General features: G+C 34.3%; 1 protein-coding gene across 1 annotated transcript in view; it reads right to left on the bottom strand.

The window, feature by feature from the left end:
• LOC145684280 (disks large 1 tumor suppressor protein-like) overlaps positions 1–14,293 on the bottom strand; it is a gene marked incomplete in the record, with an annotated part of 1,496,324 nt that overhangs the window by 15,100 nt on the left and 1,466,931 nt on the right. Inside the window, 2 exon segments of the mRNA XM_081756423.1 lie at positions 2,994–3,166; positions 5,035–5,184. Of these exon segments, the coding sequence (XP_081612549.1) occupies positions 2,994–3,166; positions 5,035–5,184 (323 nt within the window).

Here is a 14,293-nt window from a genome sequence, read left to right as displayed (position 1 = left end):
AGCTTTCATTCAAAGGATCTTGTACAAACTCAACGTAATATCCAGTGAATGCTTTTCACCTTATTTATAGCGTTGATTCAAAGGAGCTTGTACGAAGTCAACGTAATATCCAGTGAATGCTTTTCACCTTATTTATAGCTTTGATTCAAAGGAGCTTGTACAAACTCAACGTAACATTCTGTGAATGCTTTTCACCTTATTTATAGCGTTGATTCAGAGGAGCTTGTACAAACTCAACGTAACATCCAGTGAATGCTTTTCACCTTATTTATAGCTTTGATTCAGAAGAGCTTGTACGAAGTCAACGTAACATCCAGTGAATGCTTTTCACCTTATTTATAGCTTTGATTCAAAGGTGCTTGTACAAACTCAACGTAATATTTAGTGAATGCTTTTCACCTTATTTATAGCTTTCATTCAAAGGATCTTGTACAAACTCAACGTAATATCCAGTGAATGCTTTTCACCTTATTTATAGCTTTGATTCAGAAGAGCTTGTACGAAGTCAACGTAACAACCAGTGAATGATTTTCACCTTATTTATAGCTTTGATTCAAAGGATCTTGTACAAATTCAACGTAATATCCAGTGAATGCTTTTCACCTTATTTATAGCTTTCATTCAAAGGATCTTGTACAAACTCAACGTAATATCCAGTGAATGCTTTTCACCTTATTTATAGCGTTGATTCAAAGGAGCTTGTACGAAGTCAACGTAATATCCAGTGAATGCTTTTCACCTTATTTATAGCTTTGATTCAGAAGAGCTTGTACGAAGTCAACGTAACAACCAGTGAATGCTTTTCACCTTATTTATAGCTTTCATTCAAAGGATCTTGTACAAACTCAACGTAATATCCAGTGAATGCTTTTCACCTTATTTATAGCTTTGATTCAGAAGAGCTTGTACGAAGTCAACGTAACAACCAGTGAATGCTTTTCACCTTATTTATAGCTTTCATTCAAAGGATCTTGTACAAACTCAACGTAATATCCAGTGAATGCTTTTCACCTTATTTATAGCGTTGATTCAAAGGAGCTTGTACGAAGTCAACGTAATATCCAGTGAATGCTTTTCACCTTATTTATAGCTTTGATTCAGAAGAGCTTGTACGAAGTCAACGTAACAACCAGTGAATGCTTTTCACCTTATTTATAGCTTTGATTCAAAGGTGCTTGTACAAACTGAACGTAACATCCAGTGAATGCTTTTCACCTTATTTATAGCTTTCATTCAAAGGATCTTGTACAAACTCAACGTAATATCCAGTGAATGCTTTTCACCTTATTTATAGCGTTGATTCAAAGGAGCTTGTACGAAGTCAACGTAATATCCAGTGAATGCTTTTCACCTTATTTATAGCTTTGATTCAGAAGAGCTTGTACGAAGTCAACGTAACAACCAGAGAATGCTTTTCACCTTATTTATAGCTTTGATTCAAAGGATCTTGTACAAACTCAACGTAACATCCAGTGAATGATTTTCACCTTATTTATAGCTTTGATTCAGAGGAGCTTGTACAAACTCAACGTAATATCCAGTGAATGCTTTTCACCTTATTTATAGCGTTGATTCAAAGGAGCTTGTACGAAGTCAACGTAATATCCAGTGAATGCTTTTCACCTTATTTATAGCTTTGATTCAGAAGAGCTTGTACGAAGTCAACGTAACAACCAGTGAATGCTTTTCACCTTATTTATAGCTTTGATTCAAAGGTGCTTGTACAAACTGAACGTAACATCCAGTGAATGCTTTTCACCTTATTTATAGCTTTGATTCAGAAGAGCTTGTACGAAGTCAACGTAACAACCAGTGAATGATTTTCACCTTATTTATAGCTTTCATTCAAAGGATCTTGTACAAACTCAACGTAATATCCAGTGAATGATTTTCACCTTATTTATAGCGTTGATTCAAAGGAGCTTGTACGAAGTCAACGTAATATCCAGTGAATGCTTTTCACCTTATTTATAGCTTTGATTCAGAAGAGCTTGTACGAAGTCAACGTAACAACCAGTGAATGCTTTTCACCTTATTTATAGCTTTGATTCAAAGGTGCTTGTACAAACTCAACGTAACATCCAGTGAATGATTTTCACCTTATTTATAGCTTTGATTCAGAGGAGCTTGTACAAACTCAACGTAACAACCAGTGAATGCTTTTCACCTTATTTATAGCTTTCATTCAAAGGATCTTGTACAAACTCAACGTAACATTCTGTGAATGCTTTTCACCTTATTTATAGCTTTGATTCAAAGGAGCTTGTACAAACTCAACGTAATATCCAGTGAATGCTTTTCACCTTATTTATAGCTTTCATTCAGAGGAGCTTGTACAAACTCAACGTAACATCCAGTGAATGCTTTTCACCTTATTTATAGCTTTGATTCAAAGGAGCTTGTACAAACTCAACGTAACATTCTGTGAATGCTTTTCACCTTATTTATAGCTTTCATTCAGAGGAGCTTGTACAAACTCAACGTAACATCCAGTGAATGCTTTTCACCTTATTTGTAGCTTTCATTCAAAGGAGCTTGTACAAAATCAACGTAACATTCTGTGAATGCTTTTCACCTTATTTATAGCTTTGATTCAAAGGAGCTTGTACAAACTCAACGTAACATTCTGTGAATGCTTTTCACCTTATTTATAGCTTTGATTCAAAGGAGCTTGTACAAACTCAACGTAACATCCAGTGAATGCTTTTCACCTTATTTATAGCTTTGATTCAGAGGAGTTTGTACAAAGTCAACGTAACATCCAGTGAATTTTTATACACTCAGTACAACCAGTGACTTTTTTTTTTTTTTATCTGATTTACAGCTTCGATTCAAAGGAAGTTATATAAAGTTAACATAACAAACAGTAATAAATCATCTAATAGTAAAAGGGGACGTTGCAAAGCTTTTAAAATTAAAGTTAATTGAAATGGATACTAAAAATCATCGTTCAAGTTTAAAATAATGTTTGAAGATTATCTCCTGCAACTTACCTTCTCGGCCACCTCACGGACGGAAGCGACAGAGGTGCCATAGAGGTTATCATTGTACTGGCCAGCCTCTATGAACAAGTGATTCTGAATATCTCGCTCCATTTGCTCTCTCGAGGCAACGAAGTGGTAATCCCTTCCGTCCACTTCATATTCTCTTTTCGGCCTAGTAGTATCTGTGGGAAGAACAAATTACACCAGTTTTAGTTTTCAACTAATCTAAATATAAAGCTGAATGTATAGTTGTAAGTTTGTTTGTTATATAAATCCACACCGCTTGCTTGGCATTTTTCAAACAACAATAGCAGAACCGGCTCTACCATATGTGTAACACGTGCATTTGAACGGGAAGGCAAGTTCCGAGTTCAGAATCTGTCATAATCATATTACTTAAAATAAATACAGTATTTCTTGTTGGCAACAGACTTCATGGTGATGGTAGTTAAATTTACTAATCTGATCTATTTGAAACCTACAATCATAAATCATGTTTAGGGCGCATTAGTTTGTCACATGGATAGTACTGCAGCAAATGGTCCAACAGATCCCAGCACGAATTGCTTGATTGTTGTCAAATACAAGAACTCAATTCTCGAACAATAGCGAACACCGTTCCATTTAGTTAGTTACCACAGTTTTGATACGAAAATTAGTCTTGTCTTGTCACAAACAAGTTCCTTATCACAAAAGGTGCAAACAAGTTTCTTTTTTTTTTTTTTTTAAATTTTCAACAAATATAGAGGGAAAATCGAGAAACAAAGATAAAAGAGCTAGTTGCACAGAAATTGCAAACTAATATATTGAGATTGAAGCTCGATATTGAACTCTATAAAAAAGATTACTATCTTCTGCAGGTATGTGTATTTTTATCTTTCATTAACATAATAGATTATTATTTAAAGGAAAGAAAAGCAGACACACTGAGATTGTATTTGTAGTGTTTAAGCCTTTCTGAGGGCGAGTGCACTTTCCTTCCCTTTCGTTGTTCATGATGGGGTAGCAGACTTAAAATGTGAATACAACTCGTAACTCTTCTTTCAACTTTCTACTCAGACCATATACACAAACATAAAACTTTCAACACACAAATATAAAAACAGCATATATGTACACGAGAAGTGTTTGAAAATTGCCATTCCAACTTTGGAGAACGTTTTGAAATAAAGAAAACATTACTACAGTACAACTCACACAATGGTCGATTTCAAATTATTATAAACGGAGATCCGTTATAATATGGTTTTCAAAATATTAATGCAGAAAACTAATTGAAAAAAATAGCTGAGAAATTACCCACAAGCAATTTCCTTTATTCAGCTATTATATTTATATGCCAATAATGTTTTAACTTTATTGGTAAAAACATGTAAAATATGTCATGATTATATCTTCAACCGAAATCAAATTCCGTAACTTCCTAGATCTGTCTTAACCTTGGGTTCACTCGAGCAGATGGATCTACCAAATAGAAAATTTATAGCTAAAATACGATGTGAACCATTTTTCGTGAAGGAATGAGAGTGCGAATATAAGTGATTACTTTCAGTGCACAGCACATTGAAATGAATTTTTAGTAATAGTGAAAGTATTGTATGTTTAAATGTGCTCTTCCAGTATTCCGTTTATGCGTATACCGCCGTCGCTGACGCGTCTGTTCCTTACGGACGCACCCGTCGCTACCGCTCAAGCCTTCCTGCTGCGTTCCTGCCCTGACTCAGATACCATTTGTGCTTTTTTTTGTGGCCACCTAGCGCAAGCTGGTTCGTGTTTAATGCACTGTAGTTTTAATGCTATACGTTCACACTATTTATACTGAGCCCCCTGAAGTCAATCTGCAAGTAATAATGGAGCTCATTTAGTGCATGCTCTGCTAAAAGAACTACAAAGCTGTAACCTAACATGAAAATGTAAGAAATGTGTCAAAATTTGGTAGAACCGTCTACTCGAGTAATGCGTTAACCTTCAATACGGAATTATTATAATCAATACTATTACTAATTGTAATACTAATACTAATAGTAATATACCAAAATAAAATGCTTACGAGGAACACAGCTGCCAAATTTATCAGGAAACTCGGATATGAGGTCATCATTAACCCTGTCTTTCAAAGGTCCAAGAATAATCACGGGCCTCGTATATTGAATTTGTAACTGTTCAACCAGTTCATAGGACAGTACAGTTTCTTCACCACCTAGAAATAACAGCAAAAAGAAGTACATTAGAGTCAATACAACAGTATTTCTTAATGGTGAGAGAGACAGAGAGAAAGTATCTTTAATTTATAGGTATTATAGAAAAGCTTAGAAAACTCATAAAATCTTTTAATATAAAACAAAAAGAAGTTGAAAGTGAAATAATTTTTTTTAGTTGATAACACTGTGATAAAGAAAAAAAAAGCATAGGATAAATATGCATAGAAGTCATGCATACAAATAAACCTACGTTATTTAATATACATATTTCAATGACTCATTATTACCAGGTGTAAAATACAGTTCTAGTTCATTTTTTAAATAATATAAACGGACAGTAAATGTACTTAAAGTTTATGCTCAATGTTATCTTAAAAAAAAAAAAAAAAACCTAGATTATTAGCAAGCACTAGCACACAAAATGGCTACAATAAGCACTTGTTCACTTGTATATTTTTAGTCGTTAACTTTTCAGTTTGAACTACACTAATACCTATGAAAGCATATCCAGCGCCAATTACACTACATACGAATAGATATTTTACGTAAAAGGAACTGTTAAAAATAGTTGGGACTTCTTTTGAATTAGTGTATAAGCGTGAAACAAACTTGGTTTACTTTGAGCGTTAATGATTCTTTGACAAGTGGGGATGGAGAAACTATAATAAACGTGGTTTTGAAAGTATCAGCATTGCTTCCTACCAGACGACAACCACATCATACTGAAGTCAGAAAGTAATTAGTTTGTCAGACATTATATATATATATATATATATATATATATATATATATATATGAAATGAAATCTTTGAGTTTTACGCCCCACGGTTATGCCGGTTAGGCTAAAGGAGACGGTGATGATGAGTAATGAATGAAATGGTGGAATGAAGAAAGTGGGAGGAAACGGGAGAACCCCGAGAAAACCCACGCACACGGTGTTTGTCCACCACAAAGTTCACTTGGCGGGGCCTGGGATCGAACCCGGGGCCCCAAGCACCAGAGGTGAACGCTCTACCACTGAGCCACCGCGGCCCCAATATATATATATATATATATATATATATATATATATATATATTAAAGGTAACCTATGAACTACCTAGAATATATGTATAATCCAAGTTTATATACATATTGAATGCCAAGCAGAACTATATATTCAATATTTATAATTTCCTATTTTATAAAGTGGTAGTGCGGACCTATCTTGATTATTGTGTCTTCAACCCTTTGCGTACCAATGACATCCATGTGGATCTCATGAAAATGTATCCCTTGTTAAGGGTTGTACTAATCCTGGAGATGATGAAATTTGTTAGTGGATGAAAAGTAATACTTAGTTCTACTATTTCTCCTTAGGTGACAACACCTTACTGACAGAAAAGACAAAAAAAAAAAGTGTTCTTACTAGATGGCAGACCTAAGGGAACATTCAATTACAACACAGTGTGTTTGTTTTCACGATAAACAATTAGCAACTTCGAGATCAGAAAAAGAAAAAAAAACTTTGTCTTGGATCTCCGGTCAGTGTTGCCAACCTGAAACAGCATAAAATCCTTTCAAAACATCAGAAATTCCCTTTTTCAGTCCAAATGTTCCGTAATATGCAAATAACTGTTTTTTTATCAGTAACGTGAATGCTCTCCTCATGCGTGCACAATAATTATGCCCTATATAACGGTCTAGACAAGTCTTTCAACAGTAAATGGAAACCTGATATTACATCACGCACATATAAAAATGTCAGCTGGAACGCAAGGGGTTAAGGAGTTCTTCTGAACGATTTTAGTCTGTCTTACACTGTGACTTTTCTCAACAGGTTGAAGTCACTCACAGTTAAGATCGAAGCATTTTATGAGAAAAGGTCTTGTTCTTTGAGTGCAAGAGTTCTAAAATAAAAGTTTAAAAAAATTGAGCAACTGACTTCTTGATAAACTTGTACTTTTATTTTATTTTAGAATTCTTACACTCAAAGAACAAGATGTTTCTCATGACGTGATTCAACCTGGTTGTGAGTGATTTCAAGCTGTTGAGAAGCCACAGTAAGAGAGATTAAAACCGTTGAGGAAAACTCTTTTAAAGACGAAAATAAACTAGGTGAATCCATATTACCACTTTCCAAAATAGTATTTACGTAACATGTATCACTTCAACTAACCCATCCACTTGGCGTAACAACGAATTTTATGGGCTTAAGTCTATTCCAACGCCATCTGTTAGCGACCGGCTGAACTACGTCCAGGCTAGCGACAAATACATGGCCAGCGCCCTACGTTACCCTATCCCTAACAGGAGCATCAGGAGCTTTTCAGACCTAATGGCCGTCACGTCTTGTTTTCACGTGAGTCCCCAGTTTGCCTCACAACGCTGGATGGACGCCGAAAATTGGAAATGAAGTGAAATCTTTTGAGCTTTACGTCCCACGGTTATGCCGGTTAGGCTAAAGGAGACGGTGATTATGAGAAATGAATGAAAATGGTGTAATGAAGAAAGCGAGAGGAAACGGGAGAACCCCGAGAAAACCCCCACAATAATGGTGTTTGTCCACCACAAAGTCCACACGGCGTGAGCTGGGATCGAACCAGGGATCCCAAGCACCGGAGGTGAACGCTCTATCACTGAGCCACCGCGCCCCCCTCGCCGAAAATTGGGAAGCACCGGCCGGGAATCAAACCCGAGACCACGCAGATGTAGTCCAACGCTCTAGCCACTAAACTACAGTGTTCCCAAAATTTACCACTTACTTTCTTTAAATAAATTTGTAATTTTCTAGTTAGTTCCTTGTTTCACATTCGAATACAATGGACTTCATGTCTGGCAATGATTACTATGTCAAAATGACTGCTAAAAAAAAAAAAAAAAAAAAAAAAAAAAAAAAAAAAAAAAGTGAAGCAACCTTGTTACGTTTATGAAGCACCGAGGTCATGAAAGACGGAACCTATTATTAACATGTACTGCGAATGACGACTAGGGCTTAATGATCCCATTCTCAAACATCATAAAATTCCATCTCAAGAGTCAAAAAAAAAAAAAAATCAATTTTGCCGTTCAATTTCCCACGTAATACTGATAAAAAAAAAATCAATTGTATATTACTCACTTTCTCAATTTCTGAGTAACGAGTTTTCCATTTTTATAAAATAATTTATTAATAAGTATTCTCCTTAGTTGAAAACATGTATAGTTTGTTATCAGAAATGCAGTACAAAATGTGTTCCTTTGTTCTTGATTTTTGGGAATCACACACGATTAAGTCAATCATTCACAAAACTTTAAAATAATTCTCTTTTATTTACTACATTGTTACATCACTATCTAAATATTCTTACTTTAACAAGAAAGAACAAATATGTTTAAAAAGATAGCCTGTAAGCGGACTTTGCAACAGTATTAGCAAGAAACCCAATGACACACACAGACGCGAGTGTATTGTTTCAATTAACAGTTTGGACACATTGCTTTTTGCAGCGGACGGACAGAAGGAGGGAAGGAATGAAGGAAAGCAGGACGGAAGGAATGAAGGAAGGTAGGACGGAAAGAAGGAAAAAAAGAAGAAAGGAAGGAAGGGTGTGTTTGTTCCCAAAATTTGTAGAAGACCCGCATAAGAGGTTTTTATTTTAAAAACATTTCTGAAAACTACAGAGCTTGCTACAAAAATGTAAAGAAAAGAGATGGTTATGCCCGCTGTCCATCTTACTGGACGTTAGTTCCACGAAGGGCATGACCCATCGATCGTCCGAAATGTGTTAATAACCTAAGAAATACATATAAGAAACTGCCCGCATATGCTTTCTTCGGAAATTCAAACTCTATCTGCTGTGCTGTTAAAATTTTAACTCCTAGAATAGTACAAAAGGTTTTAGTGCATAGAGTATTAGCATGACAAATGAAAAAGGACAAAACGATAGATTTTAAAAATCCAATAAAGAGAAGGAGAAAATGTTACGAAAACTTTTGTGGTTGCTACCCTAAATTTTCTGGACACCGCTTCAAGAACATGGTAATAGACACGAATCTTATAAACCGGCAAAAAAAGCGGATTGTTGCTAGGGTAATTAATGCCCGAATTATACCGCTTTATTGTGTTATGTTTTATACATTTTGAGCCTTTTTACTACTCGATAGGATCACAAAAATCAAAAAGAACAAGGTGTGTTCCACCTCACCCTCCTCACCAGCAGATTTGGCCCCTGCTCTTTTACATATTGTTCAGATACTTACAACGATACGATATTGGAAGGATAATGTTTTTACGTCATTGTGAAAATTCAAAAAGAATCGCACGTGTGTTCAAGCACACTTTTGAAAACACTTACATGCAAGAATCCAGAAGATAACGAACCGTGTCTAGATGAATGTATATAAGCAAAAGTTACTTCTGTCACTTTACAAGTTTATGAGGTTGTATGGTTCCATCAAAAATTATACTGTCACATCGGAACAAGAAAAGAAAGACAGTAGTTATATGTTTTGTAAAAAAAAAAAAAAAAAAAAAAAAAAACCCTTGGTGGTCTCCAATTACAGTATTTAGAAGAAAATAAACATCACAATTAAAGGGTAAAAATAACATAATGCACCTAAATCTAATATAAAAAGGTCGGTTTCTGAAGCTAATTTTATTTTTAAAAAAAGGAAAAAATTAAATTGAATACAGATCGAGGTTCCCTTAATAAATGACATAATCTGACTGACAATTTTTCGAACAAAATAATCTTCGGACACGAACACAATGACGATAGGTTAGCAGATTTCAATCCTTACTACACTCTTTTTTCCCCTAACACTTTGTTCAAATTCAGTGTATTTTATAATTCTCATTATTCTGTTAAATATTAAAAGAATCTAGTCTAAGCATCGGGGTTCAAAAATTGAGTTCTAAGGGCAAATCATGCAACAATTTGGCATCCGGTATTTTTTGAATATGTACGCATCACTGATCACAAAAATGCCGGATGCCAGAAAAAACACTTCACGGGAAGGGAGGAGGAGGGAGAAAGCCGAAATTTTAGCGGTTTTTATTATTCATTACAACTCCGTAACCATTGGAGCCAGAGCATCCAAACTTTTTCGTTTTCTTTGTCTAATTATCTTCTACAATTTAATTCTAATGCAGTTTTGAGCTAAATATAATGGTTTTCTTGTTATTTTCATTTTTACTCAGTTTTGATTGCGCGTGACGTCAGCTTTTTTACACCACATTCTTTACAAGATGGAATTCGAAAAAAAAATTCCTTAAAAGTTTTTCTTCACTTTATGCTCTTTCAAAAAATGTATACTTATATTAGTGTAGGACTGATAGTGCCTGAGTTATAAGTGACTTTATTCTGTCGTGTGCGAATTTGATCACGGCGCAGCCCAAAAGTTACTTTCCCACGAACGGTAGATATTAGTTTGTTATAATATATATAAAAATAATCTTGTCTGCCTGCAATTGATATCCATTTTTAATATCAATTGAGAGGCTTTTCGGAAAATAACTCTGGTCAAAACACAAAATTTCTCTCTTACTCTAGTACCAGTATGAGAAACTGAAAATCTGTTTCTTTATGTGTGTCTGTGATACCTTCTAAAACACGTACAAACATGCAGCTTTCTATTAATTTTTCTGAAAAAAAAAAAAATCTTGTTTCGACAAGGGCTGTTTTTGCTACAGTCCTTCGATTTATGTACTACAATGATACTGAGCGAAATACAGCAGGAACCAAATTTCAAAACTGCCTTCAAGAGAGAATCATGAACAATTTTCCATTCACGTTTTTTAACATTTAAACTGTTAACTGTTTTTACAGAAGAAGCACTTGCCTGTTATTAAGATTGTATACAGTCGCTATAGTACAATAAATCTATACTAAGAAACGTAAAATTTGAAAGAAACTATATACCTAAGAAATCTCTACACAAAAGAAGAAATTATTTGATTTCTAGAATTAGTTCTCAATAATGTTATGCCACTCTTATATAAAGGTAACGAAGAAAGTTCTGTCGCTTTTTCACCCGCCGGTTTTGAACATAGACATGTCTCCTAAGACGTACCTGGAGGATCAAAAATAGTCCCCATGAACATCTATGATCTTCTGCCAACATTCTAGAAGGCTATGGATTAGAAAGCTGCATGTTTGTGCATGTTTTAGAAGGTATCAGAGACACGTATAAAGAAACAGATTTTCAGAGTTTCTCATACTATGTACTAGAGAAAGCTCTCTTTTCATTCTTCAGTGAAATTTTGTGTTTTGACAAGGTTTATTTTCTGAAAAAAAGTTTAGATTATAGAGAGACTTAATCATCAGGATTATATTCTTGCAGGCAGACAAGATTATACACATATATTAATCATCATCAGCTGCTAATATCTACCATTTGTAGAAAGGTAACTCTTGCGTCGCGCCGTGATCAGTTTCGCACACGACAGAATAAAGTCACTTATAGCTCCGGCACTATCAGTCCTACACTAATATAAGTATACATTTTTTGAAAGAACATAAAATGAAGGAAAACTTTTAGAGGAAATTTTTTTTCCGAATTGCATCTTATAAGAATCTGGTGCTAAAAGAACTGACGTCACGCGCAACCAAAATTGAGTAAAAATGAAAATAACAAAAAAACCATTATATTTAGCTCAAAAATGCACTAGAATTAAATTGTAGAAGACAATTAGACAAAGAAAATTAAAAAGTTTGGATGCTCTAGCTCCAATGGTTACGGAGTTATAGTGAATAATACAAACGGCTAAAATTTCGGCTTCCCCCCCCCCTCTTCCCTCCGTGAGGTGCTTTTTCTGGCATCCGGCATTTTTGTGATCAGTGATTGGTATATATACAAAAAATATCGGATGCTAAATTGTTACATGATTTGCCCTTAAACTCAACAAGGAGAGCACTTTTGTCAAGTTGATGCCTAAACTAATACAAACTTTTATCCCAATTTTCTTGTCCTTTCAATTTTGATAATCACGACTGCGTAATACTAATGGAATAATTCGGAGAAATGTTTCTTTCCTTCGCTTACTGTTACTGTAAGTATTACATTTTATCTCGAAGAATATGTTCATCGCTTGAAACGTTTAAAAGTAATATTAAAGTACACGCTTGTTTTATTATAGCAACGTTGTCTCTTTTAAACTAACAGATTCCCATTATTGTAGCAACATAATCTCCTTTAAACTAAAATTTTGCTTTACTGTAACAATAAAATAGTCTTTATACTTAAAGATTTCCTTTAGCAACAACAAATTTGCTCTCAAGCAAGAAGTTCCCTTTATTATAGCAATATATTCCACTGTTTAAAGTAGGAAGATTCCTCCATTGTAACAGCGAAGTTATCTTTCAAACTAGACGCTTTCTTTATTGTAGCGCGAAGTTTCATTTAAACTAGACGCTTTCTTTATTGTAGCGCGAAGTTTCATTTAAACTAGACGCTTCCTTTATTGTAGCACGAAGTTTCATTTAAACTAGACGCTTCCTTTATTGTAGCACGAAGTTTCATTTAAACTAGACGCTTCCTTTATTGTAGCACGAAGTTTCATTTAAACTAGACGCTTCCTTTATTGTAGCACGAAGTTTCATTTAAACTAGACGCTTCCTTTATTGTAGCACGAAGTTTCATTTAAACTAGACGCTTCCTTTATTGTAGCACGAAGTTTCATTTAAACTAGACGCTTCCTTTATTGTAGCACGAAGTTTCTTTTCACCTAGAAACGTTTTTCTAGAAACATCTCCTTAATACTGGGTTACCTTTATTATAGCGATATATTTACTGTTTTAAACTATAAAGATTCCTCCATTGCAACAACGAAACATCTTTCCAACTAAACGCTTCCTCTATTCTAGCACGAAGTTTCTTTTAACCTAGAAACGTTTTTCTAGCAACATCTCCTTGATACTGGGAATGCTTCCTTTATTGTAGCAACAAAATAGCTTTTATGCTTAAAGATTTTCATTAGCAGCAACAAATTCGATCGTAAGCTAGAAGTTACCTTTATTATAGCGATAATAAAGGTAATTCACTGTTTTAAACTATAAAGATTTCTCCATTGCAACAACGAAACATCTTTCAAACTAAACGCTTCCTCTATTCTAGCACGAAGTTTCTTTTAACCTAGAAACGTTTTTCTAGCAACATTTCCTTGATACTGGGAATGCTTCCTTTATTGTAGCAACAAAATAGCTTTTATGCTTAAAGATTTTCATTAGCAGCAACAAATTCGATCGTAAGCTAGAAGTTACCTTTATTATAGCGATAATAAAGGTAATTCACTGTTTTAAACTATAAAGATTTCTCCATTGCAACAACGAAACATCTTTCAAACTAAACGCTTCCTCTATTCTAGCACGAAGTTTATTTTAACCTAGAAACGTTTTTCTAGCAACATCTCCTTGATACTGAAAAGCTTCTTTTATTGTTGTAATACAACTGCAAGCTTGCTTCGTTGTATCACAGTCTTACTTTCAACTAGAAACTGTTTTATTGTAGCAATAAAATCGCCTTTTACTAAAAAAAAAAATCTTTTTATTGTAGAACAAACGCTCCCTTGAGTTAAAAATTTCTCTCATTGTAGCATAACTTTTAAACTAAAAGCTTCCTTTATTAACAATACAATTATACTTTACGGTTTCCTTTTTCGTATTAACAAATTATCCCTTAAATTAGACGCTTCCTTTATGGTAACAATATAATTTCTGAACTAGATGCTTCCTTTATTGTGGCAACACAGTATCTTTTTAACTAAGAGTTTCCTTTATACTAGCAACGAAATTCCTCCATATTATATACACTTCGTTTATTATAGTTACGAATTTCCCTTTAAATTAAATGCTTGGTTTATTGTAGCGATAAAATCTCCTAAAAGCTTGCTTTTTGTACCAACAAAGTAGCTCTTAAGCTAGAAGTTTTCCTTATTGTAGCAATCATACGCGGTTTTTGTAAGTTATTTTAAAACTAAGATAAAATAGTGAATTTGATTAAAATCTTCATGCCAGAACTACATGTTTCATCTATCATACACGCGCTGTTCTAAAATAGTAACTAGTGATCCGAAACTTTATTCGACATGGTTATCACATTCTTTAGAATGTATCCTGTTTCTACTGTTCCGGTTCCGATTTACTGTGA

The sequence above is a fragment of the Thermobia domestica genome, chromosome 4, assembly GCF_964235325.1.
Source record: "Thermobia domestica chromosome 4, izTheDome1.hap1.1, whole genome shotgun sequence".
NCBI classification, from domain to species: Eukaryota; Metazoa; Arthropoda; class Insecta; order Zygentoma; family Lepismatidae; genus Thermobia; species Thermobia domestica.
The sequence above is the reverse complement of the archived record's forward strand: the minus strand, read 5'-3'. Positions and strand labels throughout refer to the sequence as shown.